This window comes from Temnothorax americanus, unplaced genomic scaffold (assembly GCF_048541705.1).
Source record: "Temnothorax americanus isolate GAGA-0224 unplaced genomic scaffold, ASM4854170v1 Scaffold25, whole genome shotgun sequence".
Lineage (NCBI taxonomy): Eukaryota > Metazoa > Arthropoda > Insecta > Hymenoptera > Formicidae > Temnothorax > Temnothorax americanus.
Window position 1 is genome coordinate 1,442,408 of NW_027509391.1, and position 25,151 is coordinate 1,467,558.

The 25,151-nt window shown below is 43.4% G+C and overlaps 2 protein-coding genes across 3 annotated transcripts in view; one reads left to right on the forward strand and one right to left on the reverse strand.

Annotated features, from left to right (window-relative positions):
- LOC143898970 (uncharacterized) overlaps window positions 1-13,320 on the forward strand; it is a 51,955-nt gene extending 38,635 nt beyond the window's left edge. The window contains exons 2-9 of the mRNA XM_077408838.1: window positions 1,175-1,310; window positions 3,491-3,686; window positions 4,355-4,565; window positions 4,988-5,312; window positions 5,720-5,986; window positions 6,814-8,412; window positions 8,562-9,915; window positions 10,067-13,320. Coding sequence (XP_077264964.1) covers window positions 1,175-1,310; window positions 3,491-3,686; window positions 4,355-4,565; window positions 4,988-5,312; window positions 5,720-5,986; window positions 6,814-8,412; window positions 8,562-9,915; window positions 10,067-10,429 — 4,451 coding nt within the window. The 3' untranslated portion in view covers window positions 10,430-13,320. The remainder of the gene's footprint in view (window positions 1-1,174; window positions 1,311-3,490; window positions 3,687-4,354; window positions 4,566-4,987; window positions 5,313-5,719; window positions 5,987-6,813; window positions 8,413-8,561; window positions 9,916-10,066) is intronic.
- A 256-nt stretch (window positions 13,321-13,576) lies between these two features.
- LOC143898974 (uncharacterized) overlaps window positions 13,577-25,151 on the reverse strand; it is a 56,777-nt gene continuing 45,202 nt past the window's right edge. For both annotated transcript variants that reach the window (XM_077408849.1, XM_077408848.1), the window contains exons 5-7: window positions 18,887-18,977; window positions 15,643-15,699; window positions 13,577-15,284 (exon numbers count right to left, since the gene is read on the reverse strand). In XM_077408849.1, coding sequence (XP_077264975.1) covers window positions 15,202-15,284; window positions 15,643-15,699; window positions 18,887-18,977 — 231 coding nt within the window. In that variant the 3' untranslated portion in view covers window positions 13,577-15,201. The remainder of the gene's footprint in view (window positions 15,285-15,642; window positions 15,700-18,886; window positions 18,978-25,151) is intronic.

Sequence of the window (25,151 nt, forward strand, 5' to 3'; positions counted from 1 at the left end):
ACCTGCGAGTCATTATCCCTCGCCTACCTTGGCTTTCCCCCGGCGCGGCGATTCGATTTGCACACGCGCAAAAAAAGAAAAACCGCTCGATCGCCGCTCTAAGCGATAACGAATGGATTTTGTCGCTTGCACGCCATAAATCCGAAAGATCGGTGCGGGCGCGACGAAACTTTGGCAGATTCGCGCCACATCGACCGAGTGAAAGATTTTCCCCGATCTTTTCTTTTTTTCCTCGATCGTGATGCATCGCGGATATCGTAGCCTGATGCACGTTGCGTCGCGTTACGTAAAAATTCACCCGTAAAAATCGGCGAGATTTATGGTGTTCGATCGTCGCGGTTGCGGGAGCGCATGAAGTAATTATGGAGATGTAACAGATTCCGTCGCGAATAAATTTGCATGCCATGCGATGCGTGCGCAATCTGATCGTGCCGTCGGCACGAATCCCATGGCATCGACGACGGCGGGGAGGCTTGTGATACCGGGCAACATTCTAAACGGGTCTCAAAGTGGTAACGCAAACCGATGCGGGCCTCGCTCCGGGCATCGACTTTAATCGACACGTACGGCAGCGATGGCGGCGGTTTTCGCTGTTTGCCGTTTGCGCCGTTTCCCCGGTAAACTCGCGATTCTGTAAGGACTGGAAATAGCGACGGAAACGGGGCTTCTTGCAGTTTACGCCAGATATTTTAACGCCTCGACACATCGTCGACAAAGTACACCCGCAAATAGACCGCCCTGTGTTTGCCGCGCCGTTCGCGCGCGCTCGCGCGAACGACGAATTGCGTCTCTGCGCGAAACGACTTTTCGCGAACGTCGCGCGAATCGAACAGAATAGGAGATGAAATTTGAGCGGGTGCGTGGAATTTTGTGTAGAAATCAAACGCGAAGAATCTTTTCCCGATGATATGATTTATTCGCAATCACTTTTAATTCCTAATTATTTCCAGGCAATTGCTTCTTTGTTCCTCGAGAACAAAGAGTAATTATAAATCAAAGAGTATATTATTTAATTAAAGAGGAGCAATTAATGAATTCGGAGCGCGAGATAAAATAGCGCAGGCGTGACAGAGCAATTTACGCGACGAGAGATCAGAAGTACAAATAATTTCGCGACGGAAACTCGTCGCGAAAGCAGAGACCTATTCTTTACGTCCGTCATTTTGTGTTTCAGTGGTTTATTGCGACTATACCGCCTCGGGAAGGTCGTTACAGTTCCTCGAAGATTACATTGCGAAGGAGGTGCTACCATGTTTGGGCGACACACGAGCATCCACGTCCATCTGCAGTCTACAGTCGTCTCTTTTTAGGTAAGGCGATAATGGGCTTGATAGTCTTCGTCCTTCGGGACGAATAAATGCTGTTTCGCGATTCACGCAGAGTCCCGCTTTCGTTGATATTGTCTGTATGAATTGTACGAATAGAGGTCAAGAAACGCTCGTTTTATTGCAATTCATCGTGACTGGTTTAAAAATTCAGTTATTTAAATTTATTTATTTTTTTTCCTTATAATTATAACATATTTGTATTATAAATAAAATTTGTTATTCATCTCGTTCCATTTAACTTTCAAATTAACTTTTAATTTATGCTCCGTGTGTGCATTATTTTACATTATTTATCGCAATTATTTCATTAACGTAATCTAATTTTCCTCTCTCGTCAGTCGATTGCTCGCGAAAGGATTTCATTCTGGAGAATAATAAAACGTTCTCGTTCACTCTCGTCCGCTCGCTCACTCACTTATTCAAGCCACAAATTAATCTTATTCATATTTCATTCCAACGTAACTGGGACACCGCGGCATTATCGGACGAATTTTCAAGCGCGTACTTACTTCTCTCGCATTTATTTTTGTATGCAAATAACGTTAGGCGCGTAGCTCCCGCGCTTTGACGTGTCTCTCAGACGGCTTCTCGCCGACGAGTTTGCAATTAAATCGAGTTATCATTCGCCGCACAATTTCTAATCCGACACTCCCGACTCCGATAAGCCACGAGTTACGAGTCGCGACGGCGCGGCGCGGCGCGCCGATTCTAGCCCGGCGTCTATCGTTTTGCTCGCGTCATATTGCCCGAGTGAGATACCCACGTCGCGTCCGGAAACTTTCTCGGCCGCGAACATAAATTTAATCAGCGTCACGATTAAAAAGTCGCTCAATGACGAAGCGCCTATCGTCTAGCTGTGCGTTATCGCGACAGCTTTCGTGCACGGCGACGGAAAACGTGGATCGGATCGCTTTAAACCTCGCCCGACCGGATGGCGGTGGCGACGCGACGGTCGTGCGAAATGGTCCCGTCTCGATTCTCCCGTTTACTGGCGCTGATGTCCCAGATCAATATCCATCCCCCGGAGACCGCGATGCTTTCCCCGGTGGCCCGCGAGAAGACCGCGATAATGATGACGATATGCACGACGGGTTCGTCATGCGACAGATGACATATTTAGTGGCGTGTGTACACAATATACAATAAATTGCTGCATGCGTCCTGCAATTCCAATCTCCCTCTGCCTGTCTCCGTGATTGCTTTGCTGATGTTGTTTATTTCAAATTACAATAGCGTCATTTGAAGCGCATATTGCTTTCTTCCCATAATTTACTAACAATAAGTATGTACGCCTGTCATAACAGACTGTATAATAACACTCAATCACACAGAGTTTGAAATTTACTTATATCTCTCTATAATATATACTGTTAAATATATATATTAAAGGGTGAAATTTAAACCATTACCTTGAGTAAAATAACATTTTGTTGTTTTTAACTACTATGTGTGTCGAAATTTATTATTTTAACACAAAACATTTTAACTCCATTGTTTTAGTTAAATTAACGACATATTGAGTAGGAGCAGTGGCGACCTATAAGAATTATTAATGATGATTCAAATTGAGTATAATTACAAAAATAACACTACAAAATTCAAGAGTGTATATATTCTTTGGTAAATATTAATATTCTATATGGCAAATGTTGAATAAAAAGAGATGTGTTGATTAGGTAAACATATTCTCGAGCGGAATGTCACTTATCAACATTCGAGAAATTAATATAATTTAACTTTCTTGAGCGGCGCTTTGTCTCAATATGCCGTCCGAATCCTTAAACGGGTAAATTATGACTAACGCGTGCCGCGAAATCGATGGAGACTGTGCAAACTGTTGAGGTGTGCATTGCTCTTCTCAACTTATGTCTCCTGTCTCACGTCACGTCACACGCCGCTAAATCTATATTGACTCTGCGTCAATCGCTCGAGCACGACGAGCTCACACGTGTCAGAACTGCTCATGAATACCGGAGATGCTCGATGCAAACATTTTTATTATCGTGAACCGGCGGTCGCGTTGTGTCTGGTGCACGATGGAAGGATAGCTCTGTTGTCAACAGCTCCTTCTTCGAGGGTGGCGAGTGAATCGCGCCAACTCTTTTATCGTCCATTTCTACGAAGGCCAGTCCCGTGAATTCGCACTCTCGTTCATGTTGCAGGCATGAGGCCAGAGACATCGTCAGACACGCGGTTGGGGCTAGCGAGCAGGATGCGGTCCTGTTCACCGGTCAAGGCACCGCCGCTGCCCTTCGCACACTTTTACGGCACCTCGATCTCTCCAAGTCCACCGTGGTCTTCGTGGGCCCGTTCGAGCACCACGCCAACTTGAGGCCTTGGCGCGAGCTCGATGTCAAGGTAAGCGGACAGCCCGACAGATAAATTCTCGCGTGGAAAAGCCATCAGGCGTGCTGATTCGAGCGCCAGATAAGTAGGGGCGGGCGGTAAAACGCGCGACAGCGAAATGGATCGTTAAAGCGGGGCGTGATGGCCGTAGGAGATGTGCGTGGGAGAGATGCGAAGAGATCCCGATGGGATACGCAACAAACGCAACTTAGCTAGCCCCGAATTTTGGCAGCGTGCCGAGTATCTCTTCGCGCGAACGGCCATTCCACTTTCTCGTCGCGACCATGTGCGCCGAACGCCGCTTCGTTCTTCTATTATCTAACGCTTTCCAAAGGTCGCGCAATTTAGCGAGTTAATATTAGCGTGTAAATAATATAAATGATGTTTTTGTATCTATAAATATTTTTCTTTTGTAACAAATGCGTATCTTGAAATATAACGCGCGCGGCCCGACGACAACTTCGAGAAATTTGTCCCTAATAAATTTCGCGGGGACCTTGGGACACTCCGTATAAATATTTTCAAGGTGCGCGATGATTCTCAAAAAATGACCCTCAATCTAGAATAGTCCGGGGATTGACGCGTTTGATCGCTCACAGTCGTCTAATTGTGGGCGCGCCCGCCGTCCCATTGTCGAGCGGCGAGTCTCTTTGACGATGCAATTAAACTTTGACTTGCAGATAGTACGAGTTTCCGAGACCCGGGAGGGCTTCTTGGATCTGAATGATCTCGAGCGGGGACTCGCGAGAATGCGGAGCGAGGGCATTGCGCAAATGATCGGATGCTTCAGCGCTGCCAGTTGCATAACGGGGGTTTTGGCAGATGACGTCGCGACGACCCTCCTGCTGCATCAATACGGCGCGCTTAGCGTGTGGGATTACACCACCGCAGGTAATGATCGATTGCAACGAAAAGTCACGAGCCGATGCAATCGACCGCGATCAACTGCCGTGGTGCATGATTTTCGAGCCAGGATAAATAAAAGAGCAGCTATAATTGATTAGTAAAAATATTATTGCATTAGTTATGCTATAATTTTCTTTGGGCCACACCCAACTCTGCTGCGAGATGATTTTCAGTCACCAGCTTCGACGAGCGAATAACGCGTCTCGCCATGTGTGGCAGAGTCGTAAAGTAGCATACATGTCTTCGTAACAAAGATAACTTAAATATTACTATTGGCGACATAATAATCCTTTACGTAAGCGCTTGCACGTTGCATAACGGATGTATGATACGTGGTTCGGTGTCGGCGATTGAAGGCACGACGAGGCGATCAGTGACCGATATTGTTATACATCCTCTTTCTTCAGCGCCGTACGTCCAGATCGACATGAATCCACGTCTGCCCGGGGTCGGGGAGACCGCGGTGCACAAGGACGCGATTATCTTCGCGGGCCACAAATTCATCGGCGGCGTGCAGTCGCCCGGTATATTGGTGACCAAACGATGGCTCCTGCGGGAGGACGTCGAAGCGGAGGACATGAGGGACTCTCATCGCTACCACCGCGATCCCGAACTGCGGGATGAGAGCGGAACCGCCGGGGTGGTCGAGAGCATCCGATGCGGACTGGCGGTTCAGCTGAAGGAGAACGTCACGCCGAGGGCGATCGTCGCACGGCAGGACAAGATCTCTCGGTGAGCGATCTTGCTTCTCGAGGGGATAATTACTTCTTTTCGCGCTTTGACTGCATCACGATTGAAGTACCGATTATAAGGATTGCGTAAGACATATGTTTCCCACATCTTTTCCCACCGTTCAGGAAATAAATGCGATCGTTTCGAGTAATTTCTTGCCGCGAATGTCTTCCTGTTTACGAGCGCCGACTCATAGAAAGTAGCGTTTAGTGCTTTCTTTTTCGTTCGCGGGTTGTGATTCTCTTTCGGATAGCTTTGCGCGAGTTCACTTGCAAGAGACTACGAGTACAAATGCATCGATTGTACTGCACACGTAATTGAAAGATTTCCGATACGTAGATCCATCAATTGTCTTCGTACGACGTGATAGTTCAGCACAATACTAATGGTCATCGCTTTCTCTTCAGGCAAGTCTTGTCCCACGTGCGCACCATTCCGGAATTGATTCTACTCGGCAGCTCGTCACAGAACGTGAAGCGATTGCCCATCTTCTCGTTTATGGTACGCCATCCTCGCGGCACGTTCCTCCATCATAACTTTGTCTGCGCCGTCTTGAACGACGTCTTCGGCATCCAGGCACGTGGAGGATGCGCGTGCACGGGTCGTTACGCTCATCATTTGATGGGAATTGACCGAGAACTCGCCAAGGAATATGAAAGCGTTCTCTTGGAAGGGTACGTAATTTTTCTATTGCGCTTTAGCTCAAAGAAACTGTGTCTGATAAAGTAAATTTTCCACGCTTGACGAAATGTAGATATATTTGTCATCGAGATGATTAGAATAATTTTTATTTGTGGATTGTCTTGAATTTGTTTCTATATATATAAGTCGAATATAAGAGGATTATAAATTATGTCAATACTTTAGAAGATAAAAAGTCCAAAGAAAGAAAAAAATTGTATAAATATAAATTATTTAAATCTGATTTTTTGAATTATAATTAATTAAAGAAAATGTTCGAATTGTCTTTAGTATATTTATAACACGATAATTTAAGTTTTAAGTTATAGAGAATGTAATAAAATCGTAGGAGATAAACTTTAAAGATGTTATTCATAGGATGACGTGTGTGTGTGTGTGTGTGTGTGTGTGTGTGTGTTTGTGATTTTTAAATAATTATCATTATCTCTTTTTTCGATTTTTAAAATAGAAAGAAAAAATCCAATAAGTTCACAGAAAGTCTTATTTTATCGATCTTACGTCAACAGCATTTCTATTATTATTATAAATAACATAAAAAAAATCTGATTTTACTCAAATTATGATATTAATTTTAACTTCTATTGCTTCGTGCAAAACATCATCGTCACACGTGGAAGATTATGTACAGATCGATAGAGCAAAAAAGTAGTTGTCTATTAAATTCGATGCGGTGTAATTTCGCGTAATAAACGCGTAGGAATATACGTAGACGTCAGTCTTTTATTCGAACTTGATGCAGGATTCTATTTTCATGAAAGTGTCGCGCATGCAGATTATACATAGTTTATTTTATTTTTAGACAACGGAACGGCACCGAGGAGACCACCGCGGAAGGTCTCAGACCGGGTTTCGCCAGGCTATCCTTTCCTTATTTTATGAGCGAAGCGGAAGTTGCCTTCGTGCTTGAAGCTCTCAAGATGGTAGCCACCGAAGGCTGGAAGCTGTTGCCGCAGTACGTGCTGAATCCCGATACCGGCGAATGGCGACACCACACCAACAGCATCTTCAAGGAGCGCAAGTGGCTGGGCTCGATTAGGTACACAGACGGAAGGATGAACGCCACGGAGAGGCGAGCTTCCGGTGCCGGCGTCTTCCCGCAGACCTACGGCGATTCCCTGCAGACCGCCCGGAATATCTTCAATCGCGCTCGTAAAATGGCGCAACGGTATCCGCTGCAGATCGACAAGAGTTTCAACTTTATATGCGAGCGCATGGAAGCGTTGCGCTGGTTCATGCTGCCGAGTGAGGCGCAGGATCTCCTTTTGGGTAACTCGCAGAACGTCAAGCAGGACGTGCCGTTCAATCCGTTGCTGGCCTGGAACAAATACAGTCACACGAGCACTACCACCACCACTTGTCACGACAGTCTGGTGAACTGTCTGACGCTGACAAATGGTATGAGACGGCTGAACAGCGACATTCCGCGCACGGGCAACACGCCCCTCTCAATAATCTCGCCGAGGCATCGAAGCCTACCAGCGCTGAGCACGGTTCGGCGAACTCTGATGGCGACCACGGCTGAACTGAATCAACCATCGTCATCGAGCAATAGTGAGGAGGAGAGTCCAAATCAAAATGAACCCAGTCATTTCTCCGGTAAACACCGAACACCCGCCACGTGTCCAAACTCGCCGATGCCTGTTAGATTCGCGGTAGGCGAGGCCGTGACCACCTCGGTCCTAGGATCGATATCCCGCACGACTGCCCGACCGACGAAAGAGCAGAGAGAATTGGAGGCAACCAATGCCGGACGCGCGAGATGCAACTCTCTAGGTAGCACCGACGGATGCAATGTGCAGGGAAATCGCACCGGTGCCGCAACGATTTCCTCGCCAATTCCGCCGCTTCCTCTGAGCCCGCAAACTCTGACCAGCTTGGGACTAAGCACGTCGCACGGTTCATCGAGGCACAGACGTCTTCACTGCAGCTGCAGCAGTCAGACAGAGTTAAACACTCTAGAATTGGATTCCGCCGCCAGCCCGAGTCACTCGATCTCTTCCTTGAACTATAATAATCATAATCCGGCGTCGCCACCGTCTTCGTATTCGTCGACCAGCGATTACACCGAGAGGTTGATAGGCGGTGGGAGATCATCGCCTATCTTAACGAATATGGGTCAAGATGATCTGAGCGCATACGTGAAGGAGATGACCAAGGAATTAGCGACAGAGATCAAATCGGAAATCCGTGAGGTAATTTCCAAAGTGGACGATGCTTTATCGGAGACAAACACATCCGAGAACACGCCGCAGCATCACTCGCGGGCTCAGAGTATAGTTAATCAAACATACGTGGAGGACAAACAGTCGAGGCACGATTCGTTCACGGCCAGTGACATCGCCGAGTACTTAATGGAATTCTCAAAGGAAATGGCGAGCGAAGTGAAATCTGAGATAAGGTATTTTATTATCTGCATTAATAATACTATAAATTAAAGTACTATCATCTAAAATATAAGAATTTTTAATAGAAATATAATTAACGATGAACGTATTAATTAAATAATTTTTTGAGTTATCATAAATTTATGCGGATTTTTTTTAACAGGTGCATGGTGAATGCCGTTGACGGGCTGCACAGGTACTCGCCAGACGCCTCCACTTCGGATGTTTCTTCGAGCGGATGTGGATCGCCCGATCGTGGAAGAATTGTGCTTCCCTCGTCGGCGCCCCCCCGCCTTTCAAACTCTAGAAAAAGCGGACCGATCGAGATCATCAGCAAAGTCGGCGAGCTGTCGCAGCAGGAGAGCAAAATGTCCAGTGAATGCTCTTCGGACGAGACGGTGATTTACGTGATGAAGCCATCCGAGAGTGAGCAGCTGGTCCGCCCTCGTTCGAAGACCGAGGATGAGGAGGTGGAGAACGACGTAGATGATTATGTAGACGATGATTCGCAGGAGGGACGCGGCGGCCTCGACATCAGCGACGCCCGGAAGATCTTGCCGAAGATTTATTCGGCCGTGAACTCTGTCAGCTCTCAGGACAGTGGTATAAATATGTCTTTTCAAGAGAGCGATAAGTCAATAGACTCTCTGGACCTGAAACGGAGCAGCAGCGCCGAGTCCAATTCCGCTCACAGCCACGGACGGAAACCTAGAACGACATCGATGATGAGTCTGTCGACCAAGTGCGGCGGCAAACAGCAAACGCGTCAAAACGACAATAATCTCTCGGAGGATGAGGAGTGCGCGGGTGATCTGCGAGAGGAAGAGGATGACGGTCGGGAGAATAATTTTGACGATAACGAGTCCAGACTCGAGTTTCCGCGAACTCAATGGCACTGCCCGCCGAAGAACATCTGGAAACCTTCGGTGGAAGCTATGCAAGAATTTGACATGATTCGGGACAACGACAAGGTCTTAGTCTGCCTGTCGGCGATTGGCAAGGACTCGCTCTCCCTTCTGCATACTCTACATCAATACAGATTTTACGTCAGATCGAAGGGGATTGACTTCGAGATCGGTGCGGCCACCATCGACGCGGGTGGCTCCGATTCTATGGCACTAATGAGTTATCTGAAGGGTCTGGAGATTCCTTACTTTTACGAGGAACAGGTGACGGACTCGATCAGCGTCAACGTCGAGAATCCGTTGGACGCTAGCATTGCCAGCGGAACCTGCAGTTTCTGCGACAAGTCGGTTAGGACGCAATTGTACTCTTTAGCCAAACAGAAGGGATATAACGTGTTGGCGCTCGGTCAACATTTGGACGATCTCACGGAGAGTTTCCTCATCTCAGTACTCCACGGTGGTATGTTGAAAACCATGAAGGCGCATTACTATATACGTCGGGAGGATCTCAGGGTTGTCAGACCGTTTATCTATGTGCGAGAGAAGGCATTGAAGCAATTTGCCGAGAGCAAGAAGCTTCCTATCTCGCAGGATTCACGAACTCAGTCTGAGGTAAAATCTACATCCCAGAAATTGTAGAATTTCTTTCTAAGCTATCTGTATTAAGCTACATCTATTTTATCTGTTCTACGTAAAATTATTATCACCGTTATTTACTTGTAAGATGTATTCTTATCGATTTTCTATTACTGATATGTTACAGAAACAAAACAGAAGGAAGGAGTTGATGCTTCAACAGGAACGCGCGTATCCACGACTACACTGGTCCGTGCGCACGGCTCTACGACCCTTGATAACCGCTCATGGACAAATTATCGCCTTTGATTTGGCATGCACCGGCAACGGCGGTAACAGTCCAAGTAGCAGCACCAGCAGCAGTATAAGCAGCAGCATAAGCAACAGCATAAGCAGCAGCAGCAGCAGCTGCAGCAGCAACAACGGCGGCAGCAACACCAGTAATCAGCAGAAACGACATCGGAGGACCAAGACGAATCCCTCGGCGAACGCTTCCTCGTCCCAGCAAACCGACGAGAATGACGAGACTGACGAGGAGCCTGTGCTCTGAGGAGGGCCCATCGCGAGATGGGATCCCGATCGTCCCGCGGTCCCATCCTCGCATCTTCGCCGTCGACGTCCGGCATCGACGTTCGCTCTTAGACGAAGACGATTACGCTTTGCGGCCGCAAGCGCCGCCGTTAAGGCGAACGATCAGAAATGCACCGAGAATGGCAACTGAGCGATATTAGCAGGCGGCATTTAAACGCAGAAGACTTCTCGAGAAAGACGCTTCGAGAATCCCTCGTGTCTATGAACATTATTTGCAAGTGTATCCGTCGCTCGTCGCGAGATCTTAGCGAGACAATCGATGCGTTTTGAAAAATATAAAAATATCCAGGTGATAAATCGCAGTGAATTATAATTGTCGACTGCTCGATGAAAAAAACGGATGTGAGAACAGTTGCTTTCTGTAGCTCGATGAACGTTCTTCAAGAAAAATAACGCGGTCGGCAGAATGCTACTTAAAACGGCGGTAATGCAGGGACGATGTAAGCACAAATTCTTTGAGCTTACGACGGGATTGTTTGATTGTGAATAATTAGGTGTATCGGCAGCTGACTGGCACGATTGGCAGTTTTACGTGAAGATACGACACGATGATAATTGATCGACGAAGCTGATAGAGACAGAATGATTGACAGTGCATCGCGCGGTACATTGTCACGTCGTTCGTGGGCTATATCGTCGGCACGGAACGATAAACGGACCGCCGCCGAGACACGTATACGATTAAGGGACGCGATACGCTTGAGAGACGCGATAAGCGATAGCTGCTTAAACACTGACACCGATATTACGTGTCACGTATTTTAGAGAAGAAGTCATGCAGCGAGGGGAACGGAAGTTTCACGAGCAAGCCAAAAAACCTCGCTCTCTCGCGAGAAAGAGTCGAATCGCGAATATACCTTTTTTTTACAAATATACTATTATACTTTTTATTTGATATACCGCCTTTGGCATCGCTCTAACGATCTTGCGATTGAGTCGCGATCGAGAAGTTTTGTAAGCGATCAAGGCTCCATCGATCGAGTCCTTTTCTACGTGTTTTCGACCTTCCCGACGATACGACTTGACTGACAGGCCCATTTTTTTGCGGTCAAATAAATGCGTCTTTTAGATGGTCTGTCGGGGACGTCATATTGAAATGACGGCGCGATTACGTTATTCGTTGCACCGATTAATCCGCTTTCGGATGAAAAGCTTGATCGAACGTTTTGTTCCGAGAGGACCACATCGAGAGGTAAAGGCTGCGACCAATTCTCACCTGCATGAACTTCTACTTCGAGAAAAAGAGAGGCACTCGCGCACGCACACGACGCGTAAAGGATTCAACGCTTCTCGCGGATAAAGCGTATCAAGATGGATTTGTGTGTGAGAGTGTCTAAATATTCCCAAGCAACACACACAAGTCCATTGAGTCGTTTGAGAAGTGACTAAGGCACGTCTGAAAAATTAATACCGTCTTGTTTCCCACGTTGATGGGATAAGTGCGAGAGAGGCTTGTAACAAAACATTAATTTAAGGATTTGTTGGAAGAAACATGTTTTACGTTTCTATCCGACAAATATTTGAATAGCGATCTCCAATATTTCAGGCTACAAAAACGAAGGTTCTTTGCTCTTAACTGGCATTGCCGAAAGCACGGTGATACAATAAAATTGCGCACTTTTTCACCGTAACTTTGTTTATGCAGCTCGATCTCCGCTGTGATCGATAAGTTTAGTTTCGATGCAAGAAGAATTAACCGATGTCAGATGATGAATGAGTTGCCGATGAGAGTTTGATCACATCGCCGGTTTATTTAAGTAATTAATAATGATGAAACGCTGCGCGTTGTTTGACAGGATTGATGAAAAAAATTAAATTTAAATTAAAAATTAATCCAGTGGAATAAAAACGCGAAAGTTTCCATATAAAAGATGAAATTATATTTTGTCACATCAAAGATGTAGATATAAATTTATTTATTTTATATTTTGTCCGAAGATATATATAACGAAAAATCGTGTGAAATCGCACTGATTGTCAGGTAATCAACGAATCCTAGATTCGTGATCCTTTTGTATATTATAATTATGCTATCAGAATGAGAGATGGGCGAAAAAATCAAATTAATCCGCTAATCGATATTGATATACCGTGGCTTTGATCATGCAACGAAATGCGTAATGTTGTACACTTGTACAGAGAGCATTCTTCTAAGGATTGTTTCGTAAGATATTTTAGAATTGTAATAAAAAGTAGACGGAGAAAATAAATAATGTTACGGTGGAGAAAGGAGGCGCACGCAATTGGGCCACGTAAACACCAGTTAATGACAGACGATCGGCCGGATGGTAAAAGGGGACTTAAAAAAAAAAAAAAAAAAAAAAAAAATAGGACAGTCCGAGGGAAACCAATATCAAAATTTGCGATAGGATGTCCGATAAAATATATAAACCGATAAGCGTCGATCGCTATGTCGATTATGATACTTGTAGCAGCAGCGGTCTTATGTTGTTCACTTCTTCTCTCATGTTTGGCTGTTGTACGCTCGCTAATCGTTAGTACTATAAGTAACGTTTAAGACTTGTACGTAGATCGCATGTGAAACAACGTACGCAACGTAGACGATGATCATACAAGATATTACGCTATGTACGTACCGTTTGCGTCGTACTGATTTTTTTAAAGTGTTCGCTCGTTCGTTCGTTCATTCATTCGTTCATCGTTGAGTCGTGGATGTGAAAGGCGGAATTTAACAACCAAATGCGATAAGCGAGATGGAAGTTTTGATCTACACGAATCTTCGCGAATAGATATTCTCATATTTTCCGAGAGTTACGAAAGGGACATTGTTACTGTAAAGATATGTAAGTTTATTTATCGCTAATAAAAATGAACGTTGAAGAAAAAAAATGAAGAAAAAAATCAGAAAAAAAGATTTCATTCTTTTCTGTGATTAATAATTAATCACAGTAACATCGTTAGTATGTACATAGTGCCAAATAAAACTGCGAGAATTTCAATATTTAGAGGAACTCGAATAAATGAATCGAAAAATCGATAGAGTAATGGGGAATAGAAATCTTGAAGGACGTCTCAATGGACACAATAAGTATTTTAGGAAGTGGACGCCGCAGGGGATTAAATAAACCTAACAGCCAAGGCCATATATTTTTTAGCGATTTATTAAATCCTTTAAAATATTTGAAACAGCGTGCGGCTTTGTTATTGGCGTAACAGTGATATAGTCGTTTAAGGTACGTAATACGAGGAGGGCAAAAGCGAGCGAAGATCGATGTAGAGTTCCGCCCGCTGGTTGCCGGAATAACTTTTGGGCGAGAGAATCGTGGCGAGAGATCCATCGATTCGGCACGGTAATTGCGGATCGTCGGGATTGAGCGAGCGACGTAAACGATCCTTCGGTCCATTCTTTTCCCTTCCCGCTCGCTCGCTCGGGCGATCGCGCCATCGCGACGCATGCATCGGCGCGATCCGCGGAGAAGTCGCGGCGCGTCCGTTTTCCTCTTAAGATTAACTTTAAATAGAATGTAACGTTATCTAATATTAGACGAGAGTAAAATCGAGGAGAAAAATCCACATACGAGACGGAATTCATTACGGTCTAATCGATCTTACATCTTAAGTCGCTCCAGTGCGGCATCGAGAGACTCGGAAAAGGGTAATAAGTCGGTACATAGAAGCCGCGTCGCCTTCTGATATCAAAGCGTTAGGATCGAGAATACGTGCGAAACGAGTTATCTCTATTTCTCAATCAGTTTTTAACGTCTCTCCCTCGTACTTGATGCTCGTCTCCCGCGTCGCGACGAGGAATATCGCGTATACCCATGCAGCGTGTCCGGAGGGGCGGACACGGGCTTCACTTTCCGAATAACTTCCGTTTTCCGAGATAAAAGTCGTATAGTCGACCGCTGATGATTTATCCGACGTTTTAGCGAACTTATGGCGCGTCGCCAGGGGCCCTTATCACTCTTGTCCAGCGCGGCGAAATTTCACCGGCTCGTTACCAACTGCCTCGTAATATCTCGGTGACGGTTATCGCCGTCTTCTTAAACGTGCACCAACGAAAGAACCGCTTCTCGCAATCTTGTACTTTACCCGATTTACATTGCAACTGGAATTTTTATTTTATTTTTTATAGAGAGAACCGTTTTTCTCTTTCGAACGAATTTTTTTATCCATGCACGTAAATCATGTGAGGTGAAGTCATTGATTTCGCGTAGAGTTATACGTATTTTTTTTTAGAATTGAAATATTTCACGGTCTAAAAGATTCACATGTTGCACGTTCATCAGCGGACGACTGGAGACCGTTAATTAAATCAAATCTCACGAGCCATCGAGTCATGAAACTCGTGATTTTATCGAAAATCCCCCGATCGATGGTGGTCTCGGTTCGCGTATGACGTGTGTTTAGTATACAGTATACATCGAAAATGCAAGTTCGTGCTGTACTCGCGATGATTCGCAGATAACGATAGCTCGGTGCAGATTTTTTATTAGTTTTTTTTTGTTTTAAATCTATATATTCACAATGCGCTTAGCGAGACCTTCGCGTTTTCCAGCATTAAAATTTGATTCGAAATTTGAGAATAAGGATGAAAGAATTGAACGTGAAACGGGTTCACGAAGTCGAGCCTCGTTCCGTTTGTCAATCGCACGCGCGTTTCGGAATTGCGAAACCCGAGAGAAAGAGTATTTCGAAGCGAGATTGCACATCGCTTTTTGCCCGTATCGGTACGGCTTATCTAACAGAGAGGTGAGAATAAACGTGATCTTAGAAGAGCGGAGATTGCAGGTCCTCGTCGTCGTCCTCTTCGTCCTCGTCGATTCCCGGCTCGCCGAGAGCATGAACGAATTCTGAAATCACGCAAACAAAGAAGAGATTAAATAAATATCAAATATCGGAACAACAATAAGACTTCGCATATCGCGCGTTATTCTTTTTTTGAATATTCAAACAAAGAGAATTTAATGGTTGGATAATATTGCGAGAGAATAATGAGAAGAATAAGTCGTACACGTTTCGTTTCTTCTGTAATCTTTTGAACAACTCTTATTCTTCCGTTACGTTCTCCTACAATTCTCTTTTAGATATGACTCCATCGATCATTTCAAGGATGGATCGTGCGGGAATAGAAATTGAAATTTCTTTTTTAGCCTTTTATCCCTGCGTTTTCACGAAACCGTGCAGTATACAAGGTGGAAGAAATCTTACCGTAGAAATCAATCCGACCGTCCCCGTCCACATCCACTTCTTTAATCATATCTTCGACTGAAAGCAAAAAAAGAAAGAGCGATTTATTAGCTTAGCGGTTTAGATTGTTTTTTTCTCATTTTCAGGTTTATCTACTGAATGACTCGTTAATATACGTAGAAGGAAGATTGGTAGGCACTTATTCTGGGACATTTAACAAGCTAAATTTTCTCGTGCTTCCTATTTTTATTCGCTGTCGGCCGTGATTGGACGTTTAGGCAAAATATGCGATATATTTCAAACAGGATTAAAAGGCGTGTCGAGAATCCAAATGCGAATTCAAACGGGTGTATTCCTATCACGGCTTCTCGCATAGAAAAATGCGCCTATATTCCCTGCAGTAATTCAGTTAATATATCTTTGCTGCGTTTTGAGCGACGGGATTAATTCGCATCACGAGTGCCGAGAGCGATGCCGAGAAAGATATTGCCGATATACCACGCATTATTTCCACGTAGAATTTATTGCTACGAAAAGGAATGAAGACGGCATAACGATCCGTTACGGTACCACGCTGGCATTCGAGGACTTCCCCTCGAATGCTTTCTTGAAATTTTCGAAATTAAAATTTTCACTAATAAGAGAATTTAATTTCTCATTAGATGCCGTCAGGTCCCCATCTTGCGCGAAATAATTACAAGCGTAATAATTACGATCGCTTCCAGTCTAACAGATAACGTGATAACTTTCTGAACTTTTAGTATCTCTTTTAAATCTAAAATTGTGCGTGACTTATATCAAACACTTTGAAACAAATGTAATATTTTGGCTTTCTCAATTGCAGACATTTTGTTTCCATTTACGGAATCATTTAACACAGTAATCTCCTAGTTTTTTTTTTCGTTTTAGGTTTTGCGATAGACGGATTTAGAAAAACAATTGGCTCTCTGTAAAGAAACACATTTCGATATTATAGTGATAGATTTTGATATTATATGAACTATACTCGCTCGACAAAGAGGCACAATATTACGTATGGAATAGCAATAGTCGTAGTGTAGTTTATAAACTGTAATTCCGCCAATTGTGGGACACTTGTCCATCGAACATTGCGCGATTTAGTTTAAACTGATTACGGCCAATCAAGAAACTTGCGTCGATCGTTCGTTCGTGCTAGAGCCAGATTATCAAATCAATCGATATATAAGCAGCACTAGATGATGTACATGTTTCACGTTTCGCTGACGCTTTCGGCGCTGAAATTACTTCTTCTTTCGTATCCAGCTACGAATATTAACGCTCGCTTGGCGGACGCACAAGAACTCGTATTCCAACTTCCCGATAACGTCAACAGTTTTTCAACGCGATGATGATCAAATCATATCTGAATTAATAGTCGCGTTGAGATCACATTTTCCGTGTCCCCTGCCTCCCGTTCGTTTTTCTTGAAGCGTAATTAACTGGGCGTAATTATATCGCGCAAGAACAAACCGTATTTCCTCCCGGATAGCTAATTATTTCTGTAAACGCTTCTTCAAAACGCGCTTTCGTTGCGCGTTTCATCGCGAGATGAAAATTTGAAATACAAACGCGCCGCAATAATTAAGATCGGAAGACGGATAAAAGAGGGAGGAAAAAAACATAATACGTATGCGTAACGCAAAACGCGAGGTTTTTCTTGCTCGTATTTTCTGGCGTAGCCCGTGGTAGCCCGGCTCCATTTTTACCCGCGGTTTATTAACATTGGCGTGCTCGTATAGGCGCCCGTATGTGCCCGCCGATCGAAACGTCATTCTTCAAATGTCGAATGCACAGCATCGCTGTTAACGCTCGCAGAAGCAACGCGACAGATGCTGTAGTACATTGCGGTCCGCAAATGTGCAAGGTGGTCAACCCGATTATCGCATCGCGATTAATACCTGACGTCTGAACAGATATATATCTTGATTTGCAATTGGTCGCAGATCGTGTTCGCGTTTCGAAGAACCGTGCAATCCGCAATAGCACAGATCCTGTTAAAGCAAATTTATTCTCATGTTAAAGTAAATTCGGCTTGAATATATCATACTAAAGATTTATCATCGATCTTGAAAAGCACCAACGTTCTTTCGATACACAATTTATCACTCACTAATTGGTACTTAGCTGGTAGCTAATACAACATGGTTGGACACACGAGAATCCTACGGTAATAATCATGTTGGTATTGATGACAAATTTGTCTCGACGGGACGTTTATGATGGCACGGGTGATTCAGCCGTTGCTCGTTTTATTTGCGCAAACATACTCGATTGGCACGGATGCGGGTGACGAGCTGACGTTTTCGCAACGAGAAATAATCGTGGGATGTGTGTGGCTAAAGACGCGCGAATCTACATTTGCGATGAGCGTGCGTCAACATGCGGAATTAGGGAACTTAAATCTCCGAGAATAAACGAGGGACATCAAGTGTGCAAATAATATTCCAAAAGCAGAAATTACGATAACTGAAGGAGAAGATCGTATTTTCTCTTTTCTTAGAAATAATATGATATGTATATGAGACTGGAAAAATCCTTAAAAAATGTTCTTTACATTAGAAATAATACATTTGTACACACGGCACACAAATAATACATTCTACCTAAAATATATAACATTATTTTTAAGGAAGGAGAAAATATGATCATTATTTTATGCGATGTATTTCAAATAAAAAATTCTTAAAATATTCTTATAAATAAAAACACCGTTTTTTTTCGGATAAAATAAAACTGCAATCTGATTAATTTTCAAGTCAAGTCAACAGACCCAAAACGTCCATTAATTTTAATTTTTTAAAGTACTGCCTAGGAATAATTGAAATCCGATTACTTTTGTAAAATTGCGAAATTGCATTAATTTATTTAAGCAATCACGATCAGCAATATCATTAACAATAACGTGATTAACGAACAAAATTCTGTTCATGTTCATGGCATTAAATTAAAAGATGGTTAAAAATAGAACTTTCCGGATTAAATAGAAATTTATCCGTGTAATGCCCAGCTCCGCAACACAAAGTTGATCTTCCCGAGAATCAATTGGCCTTAGGTATACCAATTTAGGTGGAAATGGCCTGCTTTAGCTTTTATGGTTAAAGTTTCTCTTGTGTCGAAAGTATTTCTGAAGCGAAAGAGAAAGACAGAGAGAGAACGTCGACACACGTTATATCCGCGTAATCGCATCACGTTCATCGCCATGGGCCATCGGTGAGTGAATGCGTTAATATCTACTAAGACTTACTCTCCTCCTCGGAAAGATCCTCTCCCAGACATTGCAGTACCGCTCTAAGGTCCGACGCAGTGATATACCCACGATTATGTTTGTCGAACACCTGTGTGCAACAAACAGAAAAACTAATTAAATCTATGACGCAAATCTCTGTCACATGCATATCTTTACGCTTCGCGCAATGTAAAGATTTTTTTATTACATATAAAAACTACCGAAAGCGACAAATTTCGTGAAACTTTGGTCGTAATTTCTATCAACAGTTTCTTCAAAACGTATACGATCCGAATAATCGCCAATGAAGCGCGACGAGAAAAACCGACGTCTCTTTCCACGTCGTGTTTGTTATTTCATCTCTCGCTCCGTCGCTGGATTTTCACCGGGATCGCGTAGGGATTCCCGGAGGGCAAAAGTACGGCAAATATTATTTTTCTTCTCTCTGCCGGGGAAGTTATCCTCTCTCTCGGAGCTCATTCTTTTTCGTTTCTAAAGATATTTCGCCCTTGTGTCTGCTTATTAGTAAGTAAGAACGTTCTGACGTTTAGGCGACTTTCTCGCGAGCGACGAAGGAAGGAAACCGAGACGGAGTGGCTGACGAGGGAAACAATCGTTCTACTCTATTATTTATTGCACACAGCGGTCAATTGTACTAGTACGATTTGTACGAAATCGAAGCAAACAGACGCGAGAATCGAATTCACCAGATCCTTCCCGAAATTGAATTGGAATTGTGATGCTGCACCAGGAGAATTGCTTCCTGAGAAATGTTTGCGTCTGATACCAGTACGACCATTTATGTTGTTACCACTAACAGAGTATCTCGTTCGATGACGCTCTATTGAGGCAACGAGCAAGGCATCTCGTCGAAAACGTCAAACTCCAAGAAAAGGATCGTCGAAGATCTTTGCCTCGCGTTTCTGTTTCGCTTCGCGATCGCGTGCGGAGTACCGCGAAGCAGCACTTTGGCATTTAACGTGAGAGACAATGCAGCAACATCTGGCCATGCAAACAACATTGTTACACGCGATATTACTAACTCGCTCGCGCGAGCATCAACCAACTTGTTTCACTCAGCTTCGGTCCGGTTCGGTTACACTAATGAGTAGTCATTACAACTACAGAGATGTGCGGCTTAGAATGCGTTACCGAACTCCGGTTTGTAATCTCCGTCCGTCCGATGACTGTCGAGCAGCGGCGTCTTTTGTCCGTCCGCGAAATCTGAATTCCGTATGAAAGAGGCTTACCCTGAGCACCGAACTGCTTTTCCACAATTCGAGAGAATTGATTCCGCTGCGCGCGTCTTTCGCAAATTGCGCCCTTGTGTAAAATTTGATTTTTTTTTCGTATTCCAGTATTTTAAATACAGGATCAGTAATCATGGGACGGAAGGAAATAAAGGGAAGGAAGATTGAAAATAGATTTGGGATTGTAGAACAAAATTTTTCATACAAGGTTTTATTTTTTTAGAAATTGGCTTTGAAAAATCACAAATTTATCTCTCCCTTTTTTTACATTTAGATAGTATAAGAAGACTTTATATTATATGTCATTTTAACACGACGACTATTAAAATATAAATAAATTATAAATAAAAAATCGAAATGTATGCAGTAATAAATTATTGAAAGAGTATTTATATGTTAAAAATATGAAGAACATTTCTCTCAGATAAAATATGTTATGAATTAAAATATAAAAATACATTTTTCATAATAAAATCATTTTTAGATTAAAATTTCAATATTGAATGCTTTGAACATTTCAAGCTCTGATAACGTCGAGGTAAATTCGTCAATAAAGATCTCTGAAGATTCTACACATAAAGTTAAATGAAAACAAAATATCATCTATGTTTCAATCTTCAAACTTGATTTTCTTGGACAATCTCGTCTGAAATGATATAAATTGTTATATAATTTCAATTTATTTCTCTAGAAGGAATCATTCTCTTCCGTCTATCACAATTGTGGATTTTATTTTTGTACTTATATTTTATACAAATATGAAATATATATTACAGATAAAATTATATAAGATATATAAAAATCTGAAAAATGTGTGTAAAAATGAACTTCGTAACGCGCAATTGTTATTATCTCAGAAATCAATGAAACGATCGATAAATCACTTGACATGTTATCTGTATGTTTATACAGATAACATACTGACGTGATATCGTTATATTTGTACTCGTGTACTGCGATAAAACGAGCTAAGTGCCAAGGTATATTTTCGCAGCGCGGAAACACGGCAGATAGGCAGATATTTGTCACTTTTCCTCGGTGGAAATCACCGGAGTGAGTCCGTTTCCGACGAAAGTCAGAAGGGAAGGTGCCGCGCCTCGCCCGAGGAAATGGGAAATAGAAGCTTGGAAAAAAATGCCGTCGCCGAGGTAGAATCTAAAGTGACGTCTCGTCGCTGTTCTCGGTCGGCGTCTCGGTCGTCGTTTCCCTAATACGGCCGAGGGAAATTACAATCGGACGATCGTTACAGTAATTAGCAAATTATTTAGTCCAGCGACCGTCCGATCGTTTCGACCAATCGATATCGAATGGCTGTATATGAGAACGCGTCTGCGGAAATGGCCTAGCTGTCAATGCAATCATCGGAAATAATTATAATTATAATTAATTACAATTATTGTGCATAATTTAATTAAAATTATAATTATCAGTGTGTGTTCTATTGAGAGAGAAAGTCCTATTGATTATCTAGTGTAAATATATTCTCGGCTATTATTTGCTATTGATATTTTCTCGTTTGACGAATCGATACTGGCCCGCGGCCAAGAAAATAATGAACGTCGTGATTTCGTTTATCAAGTAATGTACACTTCCGGCGGCTGCACGTATTGTACATATATTTGGCCGAAACATCCGTATGGATTTATAATCCGAAACGCACGTCTCGATATTAGGGGGGTGCAACGCGTGGCGTTCACGTTTCCACGTCGGTCCGCGTCCGCCTTGGGCGTACCACACCGGAGGATTACGCGAAAATAAATCACCCCTTCCCCTCGTTGACCCGCTCGTAACGTTGCCTGTCCGATAAGGGCCGACGAAGAAACGTTACGGCGATTAGCCGTTCATTAGCGTGCAAATGCGAGCTAAGGAATCTCTCACGTTTTTTTTCCCCACCGGAAGTAAAGTTCAACGTGAAACTGCTCGCGCAGCGATCCTACCGAGACGCCCGATTCTCCTGAGGTAGGTACGTTTTATTTTTCGATTTTTTTCCCCGCTGCCAATCTTTTTGCTTTTCCGTTCGGAGAGTTACCTGCCGCGAGTTTCGAAGCTTTCGTTGAAAAACGTCAGCATTACGTTCCCGCTATGATTCACGATATTTTAAAGCTTGAATTATGGTTTCTAGAACGACGAACGGTGTCGGTCGCTCGCATTCGTATCACGATTGTGTGGAGATCCCAAAAAGATGTATGTGTACGTGTCCCTCAATGTTACGTATACACATAGAAAAAAAGGCTTATGCGTCAGTCGCAACGTGTTTCGCTGCGATGTTGCTCGAAGCGCGCCGACACTCAAACGTATGTGAAAACGATGAATCTTCAACGACCCTCTCTTGCACCTTTCACAGTTCGATATTGCTTGCAACGGATACACTTGATTGCCATTATTTGTTTTTGCGCGCTTGCATTTGTGTTCGCGGCTCTCTATTCGTTTTCCTCGCCCTTTTTATCGTGCCGGACCACGCCGCACTGTATTCCCTGTTAGTACATTGTTTGCCCCTTTTGTTGCCCAAGGGGGATTGTTGTTGTGCGGATTTTTGCGTTACGTGCCACGCATACGTTTTATCCCGCTTTTATCTTGCACCCTTTGTTACGAGAATTGTTTCAAATTTTTTTTGTTTAAAATTTCGGTGGTTTTCTCCCGAAATGGTTAAATCGGCTGCGCCGGCAGATACGATCACTCGTAATTCTGGGTAGAAGAGCACCTGCGAGAATCGCGGACGCGATATAAGATAAATCTCGCGGATAACGTTGTTTGGATATTAGATTTTACGAGAGCTCGATTATTTGCAATGTAATCTCGCCTCTCTCGCACGCGGAAACACTTCCCTTTCTCTTCACGCCATAAATCTTACTATCTATCCGCGATAACCCTTCGACAGGTTGCGGCTGAGTCGCCCACCCCCTTTTTACACTCCCCATCGAGAGTCGCTCTTCAATTTCGGTCGCTTGTTTTTCACCCTTTACACGTTTCCCGTGTTCCCTCCTTCGCTCGCTCCCCGTCCCGCGTCTTTTATTCCAGACATCGGGACGATCCGGGCAGCGTCACGGGTGATAGTCGGGTCGCGAAGATTAAAATATCGACTTGGTGACTACAATACGTCTCACATTTGGCCTTAATGCCCCCGATTGTTAAACACTTTAGCGAGCTGTGCAGTTTGAAGATGCGGAAGAACTTTTCGTTCCGTCGTTACGCACTGTAAATTCTATTTCTACAAACGCGGAATACAACGCGATTTGCAAACAATCGCATTTGAAGGGATTTCAGAGTCGAGAATGGATTGATAAACTCGTAATAAATTTGTAATGAGAGAGACTCTGTTAACAAAATTAATTAAATAAAATAACAAAGAATAGGAAATTAGTTGAATAATAGAATAGCGTAACTTTGTATAAGTAAGACTGTAAAGGGAATTAGAGAAGAAAGACTCGACTCTCTCTCTAATCCCACTGTAAAGTAGCGGAATATCGAGATATGATTTTGCCATCAAACTGTCACTAAAGCAAATTTAAACTCTTAGGCGTTCCGCTGTAGCCACAATGAGGCGTATGCGTGTGCCTAAGAAAAACCTGGGAAAGCCCGAACGGGCGATTTACATAATTCGCGAAGATAAGGGAAAACGACGTAGTCGCAACGGCGCGACGAGCGGTATCTGAATGCGCATTAAAGTAAGACAGCGTGGAAGCTCGGCGTACAGCCAGGAGGCAACCTTGAACAATAAGCCCCTGCGGGAGCGGGAGACAAATTTAATAATAAAAAAAAAGAAATTCTGCACAATAGCTTTTAGGAATGACAGACAACGGAAGCGAACGGAATCGGCGGGACTAGAAGTGAATTTAATGAAGGGCAATTAGACCGTCTGAAAATAAATCTGATAGCACGACTCGCAAAGACCGAGATAGCGCGACAAAGACAATAAGTCATCCTGCCCGAGAAACTCATTTATATTTATGCACACAGTTTCATCTCGCTAAAAAGAAGTCCACGCCGTTTCCTGCGTTTCTCTAGAAAGATGTCAATCTCTTCAAATATAATTGTGAATCATTAGAAGAGTCTCGCCTCGGAAACGATGCGATAAGGAAACAGCACGATACGAGTTTATATTAATCATATTATGTATTTATCAAAAAATTTTTATTTAAATTAAATAAATTTAAATTAAATTTAAACGGAACAAATTCTCTATTAATTGTGTAAAGCGATTGATTCCATTTTATGAAATCAATATAAAAACCAATATTTACTTTCACGATATTTGATCGACTGTTCAGCGAAATAATTTATTTAGCCATTTATCCTCACATTTATCCATTCGTGTATCGCTTCCGAGTTCGGTCGGAGTTCCAAAGCTACGCAAAATCCTTCAATTCTCGCGCAAACACCTCGAACGTGCTATTTCGCCAGAAAGCAGGGGCGAAAATGCAATAGCAACCTCCGCGCCCTCGAGAGAACGTCGAAAAACAACATCGCCCGCGCCGCGGCCAGAACTCGCTCGGGTAACCAGACAAGTGACGGAGAAGTGGCTCAGACAGATGCGGTAGACAATCCAAAAGAATGGTCGAGCAAAGGGAGATGCTTCGGCAAAATCCTCCGCGAAGCCGGCGTCATTAGGATGTATTGTGGCGTAACAGTTTGACATACTTCCTTCCAGCACGCAGTGGTTACCCAGGTGGATTTCTTCTCCGTCTCTGTCGGTTCTTCTCGGAGTATTTGCCATCTTCAGCCACCGATTCCGCGTACAATCGTAAATGTGCATTGCTTCCACAGAGATAGACAATTTAACTAACACCATCCCGTCGCGCGCAAACATGTACTGTTGCGGGTTTAATTGTTATATAAGAAATGCTTTAATTTAGGAAGAAGATAGGAAAAAAAGTTAATATATTTAATGCAATATAGATATTAAGATATTTATTTAATCTCTGCCTTGTGTGGCTTTGGATGGATTTCTGTGTATCAATGTTTTACTCCTTCATCTTTTATACACCTATATATACTTGTCTATTTTATGTCATATTACTTCGCGTTATTTTATC